Below are 22941 nucleotides of genomic sequence, written 5' to 3'. Positions count from 1 at the left end.
ACTAACTAGATCAGACCCAGCTACTATTGCATTGGTGTCTATGGAAGACTACACCATTAAAAGTAGACTTGAACTGACCATTATTTTCAATGGCAATTGGCCTGAGTGAACTATCTTCATTTATCCACCATTTTTGACTTTACTTATGTGATGTGATGTTGTCCCAGTGCTCTGCTGGTCCGGACTTTTGCCTAGTTTGAAGGCTCTCTGTCTTAGAAGCCAGCTTCAATGTATCGGCCATTCAGTTTGCTACTTTTGTCAGTTACTTCTATACAATTGTGTGTGTGTTTCACGGTGACGGGCATTGAAGGAGTGTATCATACAAAACGCTGATAAAGTTGAGGCAACACAACAATAGATACAACACACTTGACATTTTATTCTAGATGTATTAGAGTTGATTTATACCTCATCCACATGGGTTGGACACTGACATTCATGAATAAACAAAAGGGATTTCATTGACAAAAAAACATTTGAAAATTATTCATTTGCACATAGAAGCACTAAACACCAATGGTCCGGTCCTCATCATAACATTACATGATAGCCCGCCATTTTGTTGAAATCCTGAATAAGTCGTTCTTCAACAGCTTTCTTCAAAGGCTATTTGTTGTGGTGCAAAGCATGTCAGAAAACCCATTTGTATTTGTCTCGTAGGCTAAACTCATTTGCCATGTCTCTAGAGGAACAGGATAATGCCTCAATCCTTGTGGGGAATACTGGAAAATCACAATATTAGGCTTGGTTATGTATAAAAAGATACTTGACTATTTACAAAATTCAAGTTTGTATTTCTACAAAGTAAAAGTGCATCAAAATTATGAATTTATTCCGTGTATTTTCCTCCAATGGAGATACTGTAGGATTAGTATGAGAGGAGAGGGGAAGGAATGTGGGATCTCCAAAACAGAAGGTCTTTTCTTGGGACTTACAAAAAACAGTTCTCTGGAAACAAAAGCACCAGAGAGTTTCTTGAATGTTGACAATTGTTGTCCTGGTGTCTTGGAGATTTTCAGTTCACAATACCGTTCTCTAATAGTCACTTGGGTAGAGTCACATCTACTGGCACATGCCGCCAACTTCTTCGTCTTTGTGTTTCTCTCCAGAAGTATGTACTGTACATGTCAGCGCAGTCGGCCATAGTAAGCCAATATGGCCGCCTGCAGTTGGCACAGCACCTTGAGGGTTCTTCTTGTACAGTGTACAGTTATCTCAAAACAAAGCCCACCAAGGTCAATCAAATTTAAGCTGCTTGCCTCAGAATCATTGTCTGAGTATAACTGCAGCCTTTTCCAAGTCAGTCATTATTACACCAATAGGAATGGACTCATCAACCAAAATATCTCTCCATCGCTCTTCAATGTGGTCAGGAGGAAGGGTGCCATTGCCTAGATACAGGGTAGAGGTTAGAGGTGGGTATCCAGGGGCAGTGTGGGTAGAGTTTAGAGGTGGGTATCCAGGGGCAGTGTGGGTGGAGGTTAGAGGTGGGTATCCAGGGGCAGTGTGGGTGGAGGTTAGAGGTGGGTAACCAGGGGGAAGGGTGTCTAGCTAAAGGGTGGAGGTTAGAGGTGGGTAACCAGGGGGAAGGGTGTCCAGATACAGGGTAGAGGTTAGAGGTGGGTAACCATGGGGAAGGGTGTCCAGATACAGGGTAGAGGTTAGAGGTGGGTAACCAGGGGGAAGGGTGTCCAGATAAAGGGTAGAGGTTAGAGGTGGGTAACCATGGGGAAGGGTGTCTAGCTAAAGGGTAGAGGTTAGAGGTGGGTAACCAGGGGAAGGGTGTCCAGATACAGGGTAGAGGTTAGAGGTGGGTAACCATGGGGAAGGGTGTCTAGCTAAAGGGTAGAGGTTAGAGGTGGGTAACCAGGGGGAAGGGTGTCCAGATACAGGGTAGAGGTCATAGGTGGGTAACCAGGGGCAGTGTGGGTGGAGGTTAGAGGTGGGTAACCATGGGGAAGGGTGTCTAGATACAGGGTAGAGGTTAGAGGTGGGTAACCATGGGGAAGGGTGTCTAGATACAGGGTAGAGGTCAGAGGGGGTAACCATGGGGAAGGGTGTCTAGATACAGGGTAGAGGTCAGAGGGGGGTAACCATGGGGAAGGGTGTCTAGATACAGGGTAGAGGTTAGAGGTGGGTAACCATGGGGAAGGGTGTCTAGCTAAAGGGTAGAGGTCAGAGGTGGGTAACCAGGAGCAGTGTGGGTGGAGGTTAGAGGTGGTAACCAGGGGCAGTGTGTGTGGAGGTTAGAGGTGGGTAACCATGGTGAAGGGTGTCTAGCTAAAGGGTAGAGGTCAGAGGTGGGTATGGGTAACCAGGCACCGAGGAGGGTCCAGTAGTCTCAGCAGTACAGTGGAGGGCAGGGCATTATGGTTGGTAGTGCTAACGTCTCATGGGTCATACAGGTACAGTTGGTCATCCAGTGCACTGAGCAGGTCTTGATCTGACGGTCTCATCTTGCAGAGCCTTCTGGACTGTACCGCTGTGGTGTCGGGGGGGATGGGACAGTCCCTGAGTGTTGGTTCCCCTGTGTGTGTGTGATGGCTGGTCCCTCGCCTGCGTTAGTTACCGCTCCTCTGCCACCTTTCCATTGGTCTCCTGCTCATCCTCTTCTCTCCTCTTCTGCCTCTGGAAGAAGCCAAGCTTGGAGGAGGAGGGCAGAAGTGAAATTGAGAGGCATAGATACTTCTATATCATTTTCATAGAAACAATCTCAGCTGGCTTTATCAGTGTGGGAAAATACATACAATAATGTACAATCATTCTTTGCCAGAAGAGGGCAGTGTCGTCCACTATTACACTGCAGTTACAACACTGTCAAGACGTCAAGTCAGTTAAAATCCTCCTACTGAATTTAGAGAAAGAACCTGAGTGTTCCTGAAATGGCACACTATGCTCACTGTCACTTCTGCATCCAGGACAATAAAATTACAGGTGCAATCTGGTAATTATCTATCTAGTTTAAACAAACAAATCCTGTTGCTGTAAACTGACCCTCTAGATATGATCATGTCCATGATAAATGTATATTGTGATCATCATGCCGTTGTAATGTTTGTACATGATGAGAGCTCCAGGGTATTAGGGCAGGACTTACCTTCCATAGAGCTAGGCTGAGCAGGGACAGCAGCAACAACCCTCCCAGCGTGCTCCCAATGATAATCCAGATTGAGATTCTGTAATCCCCTTCTTTCCTAATCTCCAGGATTATCTGTGGAAACAAGCACACAACACAAGACAAAATGGCACCCCGATCAAATAACAAAAGCTGATCCTAATTGAGTTTACACGTCATAGACTGCAGTAGATAACAGATAACAGTCTACTATTGGGTATCTTACTACATGTTGCTTTTCTCTACCATTGGAAGACCTTCGAAGAGCAGATTCTAGGGTTTTTAAAAGCAACTGGTGCCTCTAAAGCTCTTGAACACACATTATATGCAGATCTGTCTTGCTTTGTGGGTCAGTGTTAACACGGTGTCATCTTGTGTGATGCTTTGTGGGTCAGTGTTAACACGGTGTCATCTTGTGTGATGCTTTGTGGGTCAGTGTTAACACGGTGTCATCTTGTGTGATGCTTTGTGGGTCAGTGTTAACACGGTGTCATCTTGTGTGATGCTTTGTGGGTCAGTGTTAACACGGTGTCATCTTGTGTGATGCTTTGTGGGTCAGTGTTAACACGGTGTCATCTTTTGTGATGCTTTGTGGGTCAGTGTTAACACGGTGTCATCTTGTGTGATGCTTTGTGGGTCAGTGTTAACACGGTGTCATCTTGTGTGATGCTTTGTGGGTCAGTGTTAACACGGTGTCATCTTGTGTGATGCTTTGTGGGTCAGTGTTAACACGGTGTCATCTTGTGTGATGCTTTGTGGGTCAGTGTTAACACGGTGTCATCTTGTGTGATGCTTTGTGGGTCAGTGTTAACACGGTGTCATCTTGTGTGATGCTTTGTGGGTCAGTGTTAACACGGTGTCATCTTGTGTGATGCTTTGTGGGTCAGTGTTAACACGGTGTCATCTTGTGTGATGCTTTGTGGGTCAGTGTTAACACGGTGTCATCTTGTGTGATGCTTTGTGGGTCTTGTGTTAACTTTGTGGTGTCATCTTGTGTGATGCTTTGTGGGTCAGTGTTAACACGGTGTCATCTTGTGTGATGCTTTGTGGGTCAGTGTTAACACGGTGTCATCTTGTGTGATGCTTTGTGGGTCAGTGTTAACACGGTGTCATCTTGTGTGATGCTTTGTGGGTCAGTGTTAACACGGTGTCATCTTGTGTGATGCTTTGTGGGTCAGTGTTAACACGGTGTCATCTTGTGTGATGCTTTGTGGGTCAGTGTTAACACGGTGTCATCTTGTGTGATGCTTTGTGGTTCAGTGTTAACACGGTGTCATCTTGTGTGATGCTTTGTGGGTCAGTGTTAACACGGTGTCATCTTGTGTGATGCTTTGTGGGTCAGTGTTAACACGGTGTCATCTTGTGTGATGCTTTGTGGGTCAGTGTTAACACGGTGTCATCTTGTGTGGTGCTTTGTGGGTCAGTGTTAACACGGTGTCATCTTGTGTGATGCTTTGTGGGTCAGTGTTAACACGGTGTCATCTTGTGTGATGCTTTGTGGGTCAGTGTTAACACGGTGTCATCTTGTGTGATGCTTTGTGGGTCAGTGTTAACACGGTGTCATCTTGTGTGATGCTTTGTGGGTCAGTGTTAACACGGTGTCATCTTGTGTGATTGTGTTAACACGGTGTCATCTTGTGTGATGCTTTGTGGGTCAGTGTTAACACGGTGCCATCTTGTGTGATGCTTTGTGGGTCAGTGTTAACACGGTGTCATCTTGTGTGATGCTTTGTGGGTCAGTGTTAACACGGTGTCATCTTGTGTGATGCTTTGTGGGTCAGTGTTAACACGGTGTCATCTTGTGTGATGCTTTGTGGGTCAGTGTTAACACGGTGTCATCTTGTGTGATGCTTTGTGGGTCAGTGTTAACACGGTGTCATCTTGTGTGATGCTTTGTGGGTCAGTGTTAACATGGTGTCATCTTGTGTGGATCACCGGTTTGACTGGCATTCCATTTGACCAACGATGCATTCAGAATAAAACGTTTCCATGCTCTCTTTCCCTGTGGAGTCTCGTCAAAAGCAGAGATGAAGGGAACTGGTTGTGCTTCTAAGAGCGCTGAGTTGAGTGCATAACAACTGTGTGACAGGTTGTTGCTTAACTCTAAATATTGGCCTATAGGTGGCAGCAAATAGCAGTGTATGGGAGAACAGGGCTACACCACATGTGTTGCTGTTGGTCCTTTCGGTCCTTAAGCACCATGCAGTCAATCATGTGTGTTTGAATAACAGCCTTGGTTGTTAGGATTCTGCATAGCTATTAGGATCTCATTTGTAGAACATGAACTGTAACTATAGTGAAAAGTAGTCTAGTCTCTTGGCCAGGCTGCTGTTGAAAATACAAGTTTTCAATCGAATGAATGAATGAATGACTATAGAAAAGGTTATGCACTGACGTGTGTCTTGACTTGGAGTGTTTTGTACTCACATGTCTGACAGGCCTTTCTTCATGAAGAAACATGGGGCTTGAAGGTGGAAGTTCTACTGTTGCACTCGTCACCAGTTCCAGGACTTTGAACCTCAGCTGGTGTTGTAAGAGAGGGCGAATGAACACAACAGGAAGTTAACGTCTCACAGACATGCTCAAGGAGTGTAGGATTTAGCAGTGGAATGCGATATACTCACAGCATGCAAGGCGTCCAACCGCAATGCCCCCCTGATTCTGACGCTGACTTCCTTGTAGGGGTTCAGGTTGACAGTGCATTGGACCGGCAGAGGCAGAGTATTGGACTGGTTCTGAATAGAGGCCAAACACTAGCTTGTTAGTTAAGAATGTTCCATTAGTTAGGTAAGCTAGTTGAAATGATATGGCGTGGGTTACCAGGCGTGAGACTCGAGAGAGGTCTTCTGGGGACGCCCTGCTCTGTGCCACATGTTGAGGGGGTATGCAGCGGGTACCGTCGGTCTAAGGAGACAGAATTACATCTCCGTTAGAACCCAGACAGTATGAGTACACACTTGGTGGTCTCTCAAAGGAATCAGACCATTCTAAGTCCTTAGCCAGATTTTCAAGTCCTCTCACTTTGTCAATATGGAAGTCCGATATCTGCAACAGCTGGTTCCCGTTTTTGGTCATCTCTGGAATTTCTATATTCAACTGCAGGTCCCTCACGGGAAAGAAGCCCAGGTTCTGAATCTGGGAGAAATATAGGGCACTAATTCAGTCTTAACTCAAGCAATAAAAAAATAGTTGGGGTATTTTGTAAATGTAATTGCAATATACAGTATTTCTACACTGTAAAGACAATTGATTGTTGCGTGGTTGATGTATGATTGCGCCACAACCCTGTGTGTTGTGACCTTTCATCCTCACCTGGAAGGTGAAGTTGAATGGAGGACCAATATTTCCTGGTATCTCCAGGGAGAGGTCTGCTTTGATTTCACAGCCAGAGGGGTTGGAGTCCCTTTACGGAGAAAGGAAGGTGATACACCACATGTACAGTGGCATGGTAGCCTAGTGGTTAGAGCGTTGGTCTAGTAACCGGAAGGTTGCAAAGTTCAAATCCCCGAGCTGACAAGGTACAAATCTGTCGTTCTGCCCCTGAACAAGCAGTTAACCCACTGTTCCTAGGCCGTTATTGAAAATAAGAATTTGTTCTTAACTGACTTGCCTTAAATAAAGGTAAATAAAATAAAAATATCTGTATACTGTATATCTAATGTTTGCCATTGTGTCTGTGCAACACTAAAGCAACATTGAATCTTCCAGTGACAGGGAATCGCTATGATAGTTAACTGTTTTATTTTACAAGAGTTTGAGTTTATTTAAGGAGAGTGACAGAAGGAGAAGGAACGTTAGAGAGGACATTGTGACAAACACAAACCTTGTAAATAGGAGGTCAGCCTCGTATTTCAGCGGGTGAAAGATGTCGTTGAAATTGTCTTCTAAGGTAACCTCCTCTCCGTCACTGCAGAGAGAAAAAAAATGCATTTCAACTAATCTGGCATGCCAAACCCACATCTCAATGGGACTGCATGCCAAGTGACCCTTGGATGTCGAGAACATATTTCAGAGATGTTATAGCTCAGTTTCTGTCTATCCTGTTTCTCACTGGGTGGATCTGTAGTCTGTGGTTAGTATGATGAATCAGTTCATTGTTGAAATGCTGATTGAGATTCAGTATCTGCAGGATTTCACCCTCTTTTCACCCTCACCCTGATTAGTGACTGTTTGACACCACCCTCATCTGTTGATTAGTGACTGTTTGACACCACCCTCATCTGTTGATTAGTGACTGTTTGACACCACCCTCATCTGTTGATTAGTGACTGTTTGACACCACCCTCATCTGTTGATTAGTGACTGTTTGACACCACCCTCATCTGTTGATTAGTGACTGTTTGACACCACCCTCATCTGTTGATTAGTGACTGTTTGACACCACCCTCATCTGTTGATTAGTGACTGTTTGACACCACCCTCATCTGTTGATTAGTGACTGTTTGACACCACCCTCATCTGTTGATTAGTGACTGTTTGACACCACCCTCATCTGTTGATTAGTGACTGTTTGACACCACCTTCATCTGTTGATTAGTGACTGTTTGACACCACCCTCATCTGTTGATTAGTGACTGTTTGACACCACCCTCATCTGTTGATTAGTGACTGTTTGACACCACCTTCATCTGTTGATTAGTGACTGTTTGACACCACCTTCATCTGTTGATTAGTGACTGTTTGACACCACCTTCATCTGTTGATTAGTGACTGTTTGACACCACCTTCATCTGTTGATTAGTGACTGTTTGACACCACCTTCATCTGTTGATTAGTGACTGTTTGACACCACCTTCATCTGTTGATTAGTGACTGTTTGACACCACCCTCATCTGTTGATTAGTGACTGTTTGACACCACCTTCATCTGTTGATTAGTGACTGTTTGACACCACCTTCATCTGTTGATTAGTGACTGTTTGACACCACCTTCATCTGTTGATTAGTGACTGTTTGACACCACCTGTTGATTAGTGACTGTTTGACACCACCCTCATCTGTTGATTAGTGACTGTTTGACACCACCCTCATCTGTTGATTAGTGACTGTTTGACACCACCCTCATCTGTTGATTAGTGACTGTTTGACACCACCCTCATCTGTTGATTAGTGACTGTTTGACACTAGGAAAGTCAGGAGAGCAGAAACTCCTGAGCTAAGAACATTAGCTCATTATCTCACCTGGTCATAACTGTAAAAAATAATATTTATCAGACAAAGTGTTTAAAAAAACGGTTTAATATTTGAAGTGGTTTAGTGCGCCCTCACCTGCTGGCTTCTAGAATGACTCGTACGTGGTCCAGGAACACTGATCGGCTGAACTCAAACTCCAGGCGGAAAGAGACCTATGCGGGGGACGACCAGAGAGAGTATTATAGGACCACGATTACAATGTTTCCACATATTCATGCGTCATTGTAAATAACTTTGTGGGTCAAAGCTTTTTTCCTTGTGTAATTCTTGGACAGTCTTAACTCAATTCTGTCAACATTGCTGATTTTGTCGTTACAGTGCTCGTACTAGTCACATTACCCAGGAGTTTTGCCACAACAGAACAGTCAGAACATGCATACAGGTGTAGTGCTGAGCTGAGAGCAGTAGCACTGTGTGAGGGTTCTCCTGGCTATAAACCATTTCCAAACTGTACGCTCCCTCAGTCCCCAGCCTCCGACAATAATACATCCCACATTAGGGATTAAAGAGAGAAGGCTGCAATAACCTGGACTTAGTCCTTGGCCCAGGACCCAAGGAGCCTGCAGCCCTGTTGGTACCAAACTAAGAACCAGGGCATTTCCCCTCTGAAGACCAAGCACTGAACATATGTACAAATACTGTACTGCCAACATGGATGGGTTCAATTTTTTTTATTTGACCTTTATTTAACTAGGCAAGTCAGTTAAGAACAAATTCTTATTTTCAATGACGGCCTAGGAACAGTGGGTTAACTGCCTGTTCAGGGGCAGAACGACAGATTTGTACCTTGTCAGCTCGGGGATTTGAACTTGCAACCTTCCGGTTACTAGTCCAACGCTCTAAGAACTAGGCTACCCTGCCGCCCCATGGAGACACATTGTAGCTACCGTGAGTTTACATATGCCTGATTCTAAATCAACCCTTAAAACCTAGGAACCTTATACCTACATGTAGATGTAAACAGATTGGATATGGACAGTAGTTGAGAGTGGAGTGTTTTACATTCAGCATCACTATGTCAAGAGAAATAATATCTCCATACATTTCAGGATGTTATGTATAATAATCAGGGTCGGTAGTCATTTAGGCAGGTTACCTTAGTGTTCTTGGGCACAGGGACCATGGTGGTCTGCTTGAAACATGTTGGTATTACAGACTCGGTCAGGGAGAGGTTGAAAATATCAGTGAAGACACTTGCCAGTTGGTCAGCGAATGCTTTGAGTACACGTCCTGGTAATCCGTCTGGCCCTACGGCCTTGTGAATGTTGACCTGTTTAAAGGTCTTACTCACATCAGCTGCGGAGAGTGTGATCACACAGTCGTCCAGAACAGCTGATGCTCTCATGCATGTTTCAGTGTTACTTGCCTCGTAGAGAGCATATAAATTATTTAGCTCGTCTGGTTGGCTCGTGTCACTGTGCAGCTCTTGGCTGTGCTTCCATTTTTAGCCTGTAATAGTTTGCAAGCCCTGCCACATCCGACGAGCGTCAGAGCCGGTATAGTACGATTCAATCTTAGCCCTGTATTGCCGCTTTGTCTGTTTGATGGTTCGTCTGAGGGCATAGCGGGATTTCTTATAAGCTTCCGGGTTAGGTTCCCGCTCCTTGAAAGCAGCAGCTCTACCCATTAGCTCAGTGCGAATGTTGCCTGTAATCCATGGCTTCTGGTTGTGGTATGCACGTACAGTCATGTGGGGACGACATCCTCGATGCACTTATTGATAAAGCCAGTGACTGATGTGGTGTACTCCTCAATGCCATCGGTAGAATCCCGGAATATATTCCAGCAAAACAGTCCTGTAGTTTAGCATCTGCTTCATCTGACCACTTTTTTATAGACTGAGTCACTTGTGCTTCCTGCTTTAATTTTTGCTTGTAAGCAGGAATCAGGAGGATATAATTATGGTCAGATTTGCCAAATGGAGGGCGAGGGAGACCTTCTTAAGGTGGTCTAGAATTGTTTCCCCTCTGGTTGCACATTTAACATGCTGATATAAATTAGGTAAAACTGTTTTAAGTTTCACCTGCATTAAAGTCCCCGGCCACTAGGAGCGCCGCCTCTGGATGAGCGTTTTCCTGTTTGCTTTTGGCAGTATGTGCGGTTTACGTGCCAGCATCGGTCTGTGGATGTATGTAGACAGCTACGATAAATATAGATAAACTCTCTAGGTAGAGAGAGAGACTCTACCTCAGGCGAGCAAACCTTGAGACTTCCTTAGATATCGTGCACCAGCTGTTTATATATATGCATAGTCCCCCGCCTCGTGTCTTACCAGAGGCTGCTGTTCTATCCTGCCGATAGAATGTATAACTGTTTCCTGCTCCAGCAAAATCGCAGTTCAGATGTCCAGAAGCTCTTTTCGGTCATAAGAGACGGTAGCAGCAACATTATGTACAAAACAAGATGCGAACAACGTGAAAAAACGAACAAAATAGCATGGTTGGTTAAGAGCCGATAAGACGGCAGCCCTCCCCTCCGGCGCCATCATTACTACATCACCCCCCTTTTTGTTTACACTGCTGCTTTACTGTAGTTTATTTAGTAAATATTTTCTTAACTCTATTTCTTGAACTGCATTGTTGGTTAAGGGCTTGTAAGTCAGCATTTCACAGTAAGGTCTACACCTGTTGGTTAAGGGCTTGTCAGTCAGCATTTCACGGTAAGGTCTACACCTGTTGGTTAAGGGCTTGTCAGTCAGCATTTCACAGTAAGGTCTACACCTGTTGGTTAAGGGCTTGTCAGTCAGCATTTCACAGTAAGGTCTACACCTGTTGGTTAAGGGCTTGTCAGTCAGCATTTCACAGTAAGGTCTACACCTGTTGGTTAAGGGCTTGTAAGTCAGCATTTCACGGTAAGGTCTACACCTGTTGGTTAAGGGCTTGTCAGTCAGCATTTCACAGTAAGGTCTACACCTGTTGGTTAAGGGCTTGTCAGTCAGCATTTCACAGTAAGGTCTACACCTGTTGGTTAAGGGCTTGTCAGTCAGCATTTCACAGTAAGGTCTACACCTGTTGGTTAAGGGCTTGTCAGTCAGCATTTCACAGTAAGGTCTACACCTGTTGGTTAAGGGCTTGTCAGTCAGCATTTCACAGTAAGGTCTACACCTGTTGGTTAAGGGCTTGTCAGTCAGCATTTCACAGTAAGGTCTACACCTGTTGGTTAAGGGCTTGTCAGTCAGCATTTCACAGTAAGGTCTGCACTTGTTAGTGCCTACTAACTGCAATTCTTGGCCCCATTCAAGGAGGGGGAGAGAAGAGAAGGAGAGGCGGGGAGCATTGTTAACTGTCCTCCATCGCATGATGGACCCCTGATTCATTCCGGCTGGGCAGGAAGGAATGCCTAATGAGGCAGCTATCTTCCTGCCTGTATAGAATCCCTCAACTCTGACAGAACACAGATACTGAATGTACACAAACAAGAACCTCTACATTATAACACACATTTGTTTTACTATCCTTGTGGGGACCAAACAATTGATTGCCATTCAAAATCCTATTTTCCTCTAACTCCTAAACCTAACCTCTAAGCCTAAAATTGCCTTTTTCCTTGTGGGGACCTGGCAAAATATCCCCACTTGTCTGAATTGTTCTTATTTTAATATCCTTGTGAGGACTTCTGTTTTTGGTAAAAACCAAAAACACACACTGTGCTGTAGGCATCAGATATGTCAAAGGAATGTTCATCTTGTCTGCCTGACCAAAATGCTGAGGACTGGGTCAGTTTATGCCAGGTCCTATGGGGGGAGGATATTGACTGTAATAATAACCCTAATGGTTGGCTTCAGCGGTATTGGCTTGGAAGACATCACAGTGAAGCAGTGTGGGTAATGACTGGGGCCAATCAGAGCCCTGACACAGTGGAGCGGTGTGGGTAATGACTGGGGCCAATCAGAGCCCTGACACAGTGGAGCAGTGTGGGTAATGACTGGGGCCAATCAGAGCCCTGACACAGTGGAGCGGTGTGGGTAATGACTAGGGCCAATCAGAGCCCTGACACAGTGGAGCAGTGTGGGTAATGACTAGGGCCAATCAGAGCCCTGACACAGTGGAGCGGTGTGGGTAATGACTGGGGCCAATCAGAGCCCTGACACAGTGGAGCGGTGTGGGTAATGACTGGGGCCAATCAGAGCCCTGACACAGTGGAGCGGTGTGGGTAATGACTGGGGCCAATCAGAGCCCTGACACAGTGGAGAATGTAAAACCAGAAAGTGCCTTAGGTACTCTCCTCTGCTCTGGGCCAACTCAAGACACCTTAACAAAGTGTTTCCCAAACTGATTCCTGGGGACCTCAAGGGGGACATGTTTAGATTCTTTCCCTAGCACTACACAGCTGATGAAAATAATCAACTCATCATTCATCTTTGAATATTTGAATCAGCTGTGTAGTGCTTTGGGGAAAAAACAAATGGGAACACCTTGGGGTCCCCGGGACTGAGTTTGGGAAACCCTGTAATAGAACTATACCGTACTGTACCTATCTGATGTTACTCTCCTCTGTTCGTGGCCAACTCCAGCCACTGTAGCACTATACCGTACTGTACCTATCTGATGGTACTCTCCTCTGTTCTGGGCCAACTCCAGCCACTATAGCACTATACCGTACTGTCCCAATCTGATGTTACTCTCCTCTGTTCTGGGCCAACTCCAGCCATTGTAGCGCTATACCGTACTGTACCTATCTGATGTTACTCTCCTCTGTTCTGGGCCAACTCAAGCCACTGTAGCACTATACCGTACTGTACCTATCTGATGCTACTCTACTCTGTTCTGGGCCAACTCCAGCCACTGTAGCACTATACCGTACTGTCCCAATTTGATGTTACTCTCCTCTGTTCTGGGCCAACTCCAGCCATTGTAGTACTATACCGTACTGTCCCAATCTGATGCTACTCTCCTCTGTTCTGGGCCAACTCCAGCCACTGTAGCACTATACCGTACTGTACCTATCTGATGTTACTCTCCTCTGTTCTGGGCCAACTCCAGCCACTGTAGCACTATACCGTACTGTACCTATCTGATGTTACTCTCCTCTGTTCTGGGCCTCTGCTGGTTTCACTGGGCTGGCCTCTGCTCTCTACAGGGAACACTGCTGGTTTCACTGGGCTGCTCCTCTGCTCTCTATAGGGTACACTGCTGGTTTCACTGGGCTGGCCTCTACAGGGAACACTGCTGGTTTCACTGGGCTGGCCTCTGCTCTCTACAGGGAACACTGCTGGTTTCACTGGGCTGGCCTCTGCTCTCTACAGGGAACACTGCTGGTTTCACTGGGCTGGTCCTCTGCTTTCTACAGGGTACACTGCTGGTTACACTGGGCTGGCCTCTACAGGGAACACTGCTGGTTTCACTGGGCTGGGCTCTGCTCTCTACAAGGAACACTGCTGGTTTCACTGGGCTGGGCTCTGCTCTCTACAAGGAACACTGCTGGTTTCACTGGGCTGGCAACTGCTCTCTACAAGGAACACTGCTGGTTTCACTGGGCTGGCAACTGCAGGGAACACTGCTGGTTTCACTGGGCTGGCCTCTGCAGGGAACACTGCTGGTTTCACTGGGCTGGCCTCTGCAGGGAACACTGCTGCTTTCACTGGGCTGGCCTCTGCAGGGAACACTGCTGCTTTCACTGGGCTGGCCTCTGCAGGGAATACTGCTGGTTTCACTGGGCTGGCCTCTGCAGGGAACACTGCTGGTTTCACTGGGCTGGCCTCTGCAGGGAACACTGCTGGTTTCACTGGGCTGGCCTCTGCAGGGAACACTGCTGGTTTCACTGGGCTGGCTTTGCAGCTAGGGTGGTTTACTGGGAGTCTTAACTCAGTACCACACTTTAAAGAGACCCAACCAGAACAGAAAACATCTGGCTTGTGACTCTGTCTGGCTCCCATTCAAACACAATGACTGTGGGTGATTAATTCATTTCAGGGTTTTTTAAGGGTCCCCAACATGGCCCCAGATCAGATCCCTCAGAAGGGTCCCCAACATGGCCCCAGATCAGATCCCTCAGAAGGGTCCCCAACATGGCCCCAGATCAGATCCCTCAGAAGTGTCTCCAACATGACCCCAGATCAGATCCCTCAGAAGGGTCCCCCAACATGGCCCCAGATCAGATCCCTCAGAAGGGTCCCCAACATGGCCCCAGATCAGATCCCTCAGAAGGGTCCCCCAACATGGCCCCAGATCAGATCCCTCAGAAGGGTCCCCCAACATGGCCCCAGATCAGATCCCTCAGAAGGGTCCCCAACATGGCCCCAGATCAGATCCCTCAGAAGGGTCCCCCAACATGGCCCCAGATCAGATCCCTCAGAAGGGTCCCCCAACATGGCCCCAGATCAGATCCCTCAGAAGGGTCCCCCAACATGGCCCCAGATCAGATCCCTCAGAAGGGTCCCCCAACATGGCCCCAGATCAGATCCCTCAGAAGGGTCCCCCAACATGGCCCCAGATCAGATCCCTCAGAAGGGTCCCCCAACATGGCCCCAGATCAGATCCCTCAGAAGGGTCCCCCAACATGGCCCCAGATCAGATCCCTCAGAAGGGTCCCCCAACATGGCCCCAGATCAGATCCCTCAGAAGGGTCCCCCAACATGGCCCCAGATCAGATCCCTCAGAAGGGTCCCCAACATGGCCCCAGATCAGATCCCTCAGAAGGGTCCCCCAACATGGCCCCAGATCAGATCCCTCAGAAGGGTCCCCCAACATGGCCCCAGATCAGATCCCTCAGAAGGGTCCCCCAACATGGCCCCAGATCAGATCCCTCAGAAGGGTCCCCCAACATGGCCCCAGATCAGATCCCTCAGAAGGGTTTTTGTTGGAGAGAATATGAAGCAAATAATCCTGCGGTAATTCTGTTGTCAAGGAGATGACCATTATTTGCGCTAATGACTTGGTGGGGTAATGTGGTGGGGGGATTGGGGAGTGGATGAAACGTTTGGTTAACTGAGACCACTACTTGCTCGCTGTGTGTGACCTTTATTTATATATGCATTTGATTATCCAGATATTTCATTGGAACAGAATACATCTCCATTTGAAGTGTTTTTCTGTGCTACTAGAAATAAAGCAATTACTGTTGAGTTACTGTTGCTGTTGGTGACTCCAGGTTACTTAATGCCTGAATGTGTTCTAATGTTCTCTGGCATGCCATGGGGTTCTATTTCTGGATACCAGAATATTAAAAGCTATAAAGAAAAGATCAGATAAGTGTTGTTTTTTAACCAAACTCCCATGTTCAGTGCTTAGGGGCATAGACACATGTTAAGTGTGGATAATTGTTTGTACAGGGCTGTTCGCATGACATATGTATATATTTAGGCAGTTAGAGGCTATGTGATTTTGGTGTATGTAGTTCATTGTATAAAGGGCAATAATGCATTTTGTTATGATATTTTGTTATGGTGTTTGATAAGCCCAGGAGAACTGTTGCACAATAATATTGACAATATTAAAGTGGTGGAGATGGTTACCAGATTGGTGTGCGGAGGGCACACTGCTGACAGCCCTCTTGACGGGAGTTGGGGCAGGAAGGACACTCTTCCATAACTCTTAGATGGTCGGGTTGGAGACGTGGGATAGGTGGGTGACTTTATTGTAAAATGTCCAGGATCAACCCCATATAGATTAACCATGGTGCACCTTGATCAACTCTGTGGTTGCAAACAGTCTGTATTACTTTACTATGGTCTTTAATGGTCCACTGTTTTGGTTTACTGTTCTGGTAAGCACTGTTATGGTCTATGGTCTCCTATTCTGGTCCATGATGTGCTCCAGTACTCCACTAAGAGCAGCTGTGGTACCCTGTGGTCATGAACGGTCTGGTATGGTGCATTATGGTGAACTGTGTCTCAGTGTGGTCTACCTTGAATGCCCGTGTCACTGAAGGGACTCCCACTCACCTGCGTCTTGGCTCTCATGAAGGGAGCGCTGACGTTGCAGGTCTTCTCATGCCTCTGTCTGTCCTCACTGCGACACTCTATCTTGATATCCGAGTTGTCCTGAGATGGAAACAGAGATAAAACACTCAGAGACAATCTCCTACATAAGACAAGCCTGAATTCCCTCAGGAATAATTCTATTCTATATGGTTAGAACAGGTGCAGTAGTACTCCATACTCTATTTGAGGAAAACTTGTTCTTCAATAGACAGACTGTACTAGTCTAAAGGTGACTGGCCAAATCATCTTCACACTGACTTATGTGAGCAGTCAACCAAGCACTGTTTCTGTGACTCTGCGCTACTGGTGTACTGTTGTCTGCTGTACTGGTATACTGGTGTCTGCTGTACTGGCATACTGGTGTACTGGTGTCTGCAGTACTGGTATACTGGTGTACTGGTGTCTGCAGTACTGGTGTACTGTTGTCTGCTGTACTGGTATACTGATGTCTGCTGTACTGGTATACTGGTGTCTGCAGTACTGGTATACTGGTGTCTGCAGTACTGGTATACTGGTGTACTGGTGTCTACAGTACTGGTGTACTGGTGTACTGGTGTCTGCAGTACTGGTATACTGGTGTCTGCAGTACTGGTATACTGGTGTCTGCGGTACTGGTGTACTGGTGTCTGCAGTACTGGTATAACATGTCTGATCAGTACTGGTATACTGGTGTCTGCAGTACTGGTATACTGGTGTCTGCCAACTGGTATACTGATGTCTGCTGTACTGGTATACTGGTGTCCCTGCAGGTACTGGTATACTGGTGTCTGCAGTACTGGTGTAACTGGTGTACTGGTGTCTGCCCCAACACTGGTATACTGGTGTCTGCAGTACTGGTATACTGGTGTCTGCAGTACTGGTACTGGTGTCCCCCAACATGGTGTCTGGTGTCTGCAGTACTGGTATACTGGTGTCTGCAGTACTGGTATACTGGTGTCTGCAGGTACTGGTATGTCTGGTGTCTGCAGTACTGGTATACTGGTGTCTGCAGTACTGGTATACTGGTGTCTGCACTGGTATACTGGTGTCTACTGGTGTCTGCGGTACTGGTATACTGGTGTCTGCGGTACTGGTGTACTGGTGTCTGCAGTACTGGTATACTGGTGTCTGGTACAGTACTGGTGTGGTGTCTGCACTGGTAGTACTGGTATACTGGTGTGGTATACTGGTGTCAGTACTGGTATACTGGTGTCTGCAGTACTGGTATACTGGTGTCTGCAGTACTGGTATACTGGTGTCTGCAGTACTGGTATACTGGTACTGGTATACTGGTGTCTGCAGTACTGGTATACTGGTGTCTGCATACTGGTATACTGGTGTCTGCAGTACTGGTATACTGGTGTCTGGTGTGGTACTGGTGTCTGGTACTGGTGTACTGGTGTCTGCAGTGGTGTCTGCAGTACTGGTATACTGGTGTCTGCGGTACTGGTGTACTGGTGTCTGCAGTACTGGTATACTGGTGTCTGCGACTGGTATGTCTGGTGGTATTGGGTGTACTGGTGTACTGGTGTCTGCAGTACTGGTATACTGGTGTCTGCAGTACTGGTATACTGGTGTCTGCGGTACTGGTGTACTGGTGTCTGGTGTACTGGTGTCTGCAGTACTGGTATACTGGTGTCTGCGGTACTGGTATACTGGTGTCTGCAGTACTGGTATACTGGTGTCTCAGTACTGGTATACTGGTGTCTGCGGTACTGGTATACTGGTGTCTGCAGGTACTGGTATGGTATACTGGTGTCTGCGGTACTGGTGTATGCGGTACTGGTATACTGGTGTCTGCATACTGGTATACTGGTGTCTGCAGTACTGGTATACTGGTGTCTGCCGTACTGGTATACTGGTGTCTGGTACTGGTATGTACTGTGTCTGCAGTACTGGTATACTGGTGTCTGCAGTACTGGTGTACTGGTGTACTGGTGTCTGCGGTACTGGTATACTGGTGTCTGCGTACTGGTATACTGGTGTACTGGTGTCTGCAGTACTGGTATACTGGTGTCTGCAGTACTGGTATACTGGTGTCTGCAGTACTGGTATACTGTCTGCATTACTGTATACTGGGTACTAATGTATACTGGTGTCTGCAGGAATACTGGTATACTGGTGTCTGCGTAGTACTGGTGTCTGCAGTACTGGTATACTGGTGTCTGCAGTACTGGTGTACTGGTATACTGGTGTCTACAGTACTGGTGTACTGGTATACTGGTGTCTGCAGTACTGGTATACTGGTGTCTGCGGTACTGGTATACTGGTGTCTGCGGTACTGGTATACTGGTGTCTGCAGTACTGGTATACTGGTGTATGCGGTACTGGTATACTGGTGTCTGCACTGGTATACTGGTGTCTGCAGTACTGGTATACTGGTGTCTGCGGTACTGGTATACTGGTGTCTGCGGTACTGGTATACTGGTGTCTGCGTACTGGTATACTGGTGTCTGCAGTACTGGTATACTGGTGTCTGCAGTACTGGTATACTGGTGTCTGCGGTACTGGTATACTGGTGTCTGCGGTACTGGTATACTGGTGTATGCGGTACTGGTATACTGGTGTCTGCAGTACTGGTATACTGGTGTCTGCGGTACTGGTATACTGTTGTCTGCAGTACTGGTATACTGGTGTCTGCGGTACTGGTGTACTGGTGTACTGGTGTCTGCGGTACTGGTATACTGGTGTACTGGTGTCTGCGTTACTGGTGTACTGGTGTCTGCGGTACTGGTGTACTGGTGTCTGCGTTACTGGTGTACTGGTGTCTGCGGTACTGGTTACTGGTGTCTGCGGTACTGGTATACTGGTGTCTGCGTTACTGGTATACTGGTGTACTGGTGTCTGCAGTACTGGTATACTGGTGTCTGCAGTACTGGTATACTGGTGTCTGCAGTAATGGTATACTGGTGTCTGCGGTACTGGTATACTGGTGTCTGCAGTAATGGTATACTGGTGTCTGCGGTACTGGTGTACTGGTGTCTGCAGTACTGGTATACTGGTGTCTGCAGTACTGGTATACTGGTGTCTGCAGTACTGGTGTACTGGTATACTGGTGTCTACAGTACTGGTGTACTGGTATACTGGTGTCTGCAGTACTGGTATACTGGTGTCTGCAGTACTGGTATACTGGTGTCTGCGGTACTGGTATACTGGTGTCTGCACCCCTGGTATACTGGTGTCTGCGGTACTGGTATACTGGTGTATACTGGTGTCTGCGTACTGGTATACTGGTGTAATGCGGTACTGGTATACTGGTGTCTGCGGTACTGGTATACTGGTGTCTGCGGTACTGGTATACTGGTGTCTGCAGTACTGGTATACTGGTGTCTGCAGTACTGGTATACTGGTGTCTGCGGTACTGGTATACTGGTGTCTGCGGTACTGGTATACCGTGTCTGCAGTACTGGTATACTGGTGTATGTACTGGTGTATGCGGTACTGGTATACTGGTGTCTGCAGTACTGGTATACTGGTGTCTGCAGTACTGGTATACTGGTGTCTGCAGTACTGGTATACTGGTGTCTGCGGTACTGGTATACTGTTGTCTGCAGTACTGGTATACTGGTGTCTGCGGTACTGGTGTACTGGTGTCTGGTACTGGTAGTACTGGTGTACTGGTGTCCTGCGTTACTGGTGTACTGGTGTCTGCGGTACTGGTGTACTGGTGTCTGCGTTACTGGTGTACTGGTGTCTGCGGTACTGGTTACTGTGTCTGCGGTACTGGTATACTGGTGTCTGCGTTACTGGTGTACTGGTATACTGGTGTCTGCGGTACTGGTATACTGGTGTCTGCGGTACTGGTATACTGGTGTCTGCGGTACTGGTGTACTGGTGTACTGGTGTCTGTGGTACTGGTATACTGGTGTCTGCAGTACTGGTATACTGGTGTACTGGTGTCTGCGGTACTGGTATACTGGTGTCTGCAGTACTGGTATACTGGTGTACTGGTGGTGTACTGGTGTCTGCGGTACTGGTATACTGGTGTCTGCGGTACTGGTGTACTGGTATTCTGGTGTCTGCAGTACTGGTATACTGGTGTACTGGTGTCTGCAGTACTGGTATACTGGTGTCTGCGGTACTGGTGTACTGGTGTCTGCGGTACTGGTATACTGGTGTCTGCGGTACTGGTGTACTGGTATACTGGTGTCTGCGGTACTGGTATACTGGTGTCTGCAGTACTGGTGTACTGGTGTACTGGTGTCTGCGGTACTGGTATACTGGTGTACTGTTGTCTACTGTACTGCCATTTATTGGACTGTATTGTGCACTATAGTCTTTGGGTCCTGGAATATTGGTCTTTAAAATCCAATGTACTGTCTACTATGAATCATCACCTTGACTATGAGACTAGAGAATCGAAGGTTAGGAGTGTAGGTGATGTTGAGGCGGGCTCCGTAGGCGTTTTCTCCTCTATTCTCCAGACGAACGTCCACCACCATCCTCCTCCTCGATCCCTCCATCACTCGCTCTGACCCCTCCGCCCCTCCTTCGGACAGACGTCGACACATCGCACCCCTGGAGTGGACTGCATTCCCACAGAACTGCCTGTTGGGGGAGGGGAGAAATCAATCAATTCTGATCTCTGTGTGTGTGTGTGTGTGTGTGTGTGTGTGTGTGTGTGTGTGTGTGTGTGTGTGTGTGTGTGTGTGTGTGTGTGTGTGTGTGTGTGTGTGTGTGTGTGTGTGTGTGTGTGTGTGTGTGTGTGTGTGTGTGTGTGTGTGCGCTCACCTCCAAGACAGCAGGTCAGTTGTACTCTGTAAGGACAGGCCTGGTGTACAGCGGTCGTCCTCATCACAGCCATTCCAGAAGGGAAGCTAGTAGAGCGAGAGATACTCAGTTACAATCCATATCATAGTACGGCTATGCCAAGAGGTCTGGACCTTTATGGTACAGCGAGTACTATGCTTGCCCTGCAAACCATAGTGTCACTGGTTCAAGCCCCTGGATGTTCCCCTTAATCGCTACAATACCACTCATAAAGCTGTAGACTAAGAGCTAAACAAGGAGACGACTGGTTAGTGGTCAGGTCAAGCAGTCATGTGACCCGCTCAAAGCGCTTCCTTTCTTCATCGCTTCCTTGAAGTGATCACTGATTAGATATGATTGGACAGATGAACAGAAGGTTCCAGAAAATGTTTTTGTTTTACCTGTCCAGACATTTCTAATCAGTGATTGCATAAGAAGTGATGATGGTCAGTGGTCAGATGTGTGTATCTCACCTCAGTCCTGAAGGTGGTGGGCCAGGTGTCGTCCAGCGCAGGGCCCTGGTCGGGATCCTGCAGTGCCACTGCCACAGTGAACACGATGGGCCTCACATAGTCCGTGGTCTCCTGGATCAACAACACGTGGGGAGGATCAGCATTATTACAACTGTATGATAGGATAGAATAGGAAACATTATAATGATAGGATAGGAAACATATAATGTTAGGATAGAATAGGAAACACAATGATAGGATAGAATAGGAAACTTTATAATGATAGGATAGAATAGGAAACTTTATAATGATAGGATAGAATAGGAAACTTTATAATAGGATAGAATTTGAAACATAATGATAGGATAGAATAGGAAACATAATGATAGGATAGAATAGGAAACATAATGATAGGATAGAATAGGAAACATAATGATAGGATAGAATAGGAAACATAATGATAGGATAGAATAGGAACATAATGATAGGATAGAATAGGAAACATAATGATAGGATAGAATAGGAAACATAATGATAGGATAGAATAGGAAACATAATGATAGGATAGAATAGGAAACATAATGATAGGATAGAATAGGAAACATAATGATAGGATAGAATAGGAAACATAATGATAGGATAGAATAGGAAACATTATAATGATAGAATAGGAAACGTTATAATGTTAGGATAGAATAGGAAACATTATAATGGATAGAATAGGAAACATAATGATAGGATAGGAATAGGAAACATTATAATGATAGGATAGGATAGGAAACATAATGATAGGATAGAATAGGAAACATAATGATAGGATAGAATAGGAAACATAATGATAGGATAGAATAGGAAACATTATAATGATAGGATAGAATAGGAAACATAATGATAGGATAGAATAGGAAACATTATAATGATAGGATAGAATAGGAAATGTTATAATGTTAGGATAGAATAGGAAACATAATGATAGGATAGAATAGGAAACATAATGATAGGATAGAATAGGAAACATAATGATAGGATAGAATAGGAAACATAATGATAGGATAGAATAGGAAACATTATAATGATAGGATAGAAATGTTATAATGTTAGGATAGAATAGGAAACATAATGATAGGATAGAATAGGAAACATAATGATAGGATAGAATAGGAAACATTATAATGATAGAATAGGAAACATAATGATAGGATAGAATAGGAACATAATGATAGGATAGAATAGGAAACATAATGATAGGATAGAATAGGAAACATAATGATAGGATAGAATAGGAAACATAATGATAGGATAGAATAGGAACATAATGATAGGATAGAATAGGAACATAATGATAGGATAGAATAGGAAACATAATGATAGGATAGAATAGGAAACATAATGATAGGATAGAATAGGAAACATAATGATAGGATAGAATAGGAACATAATGATAGGATAGAATAGGAACATAATGATAGGATAGAATAGGAAACATAATGATAGGATAGAATAGGAAACATTATAATGATAGAATAGGAAACG

At 46.0% G+C, this 22941-nt stretch overlaps 1 protein-coding gene across 1 annotated transcript; it reads right to left on the bottom strand.

Moving 5' to 3' along the window:
* Positions 1-359: 359 nt before the first annotated feature.
* On the bottom strand, positions 360-21540 carry LOC135537712 (integrin alpha-11-like; the record flags this gene model as incomplete). Its single annotated transcript, XM_064963743.1, has 13 exons — positions 360-2643; positions 3098-3211; positions 5543-5638; positions 5740-5850; positions 5936-6019; positions 6137-6250; positions 6428-6518; positions 6939-7022; positions 8383-8459; positions 16190-16288; positions 20545-20755; positions 20939-21024; positions 21430-21540. Coding segments are annotated over 13 exons (1356 nt in total), but the record flags the coding sequence as incomplete, so codon positions are not given.
* Between the last annotated feature and the right edge of the window lie 1401 nt (positions 21541-22941).

The sequence above is a fragment of the Oncorhynchus masou genome, unplaced genomic scaffold (genome assembly GCF_036934945.1).
Source record: "Oncorhynchus masou masou isolate Uvic2021 unplaced genomic scaffold, UVic_Omas_1.1 unplaced_scaffold_824, whole genome shotgun sequence".
Lineage (NCBI taxonomy): Eukaryota > Metazoa > Chordata > Actinopteri > Salmoniformes > Salmonidae > Oncorhynchus > Oncorhynchus masou.
This window is presented reverse-complemented; position numbering and strand designations above follow the sequence as displayed.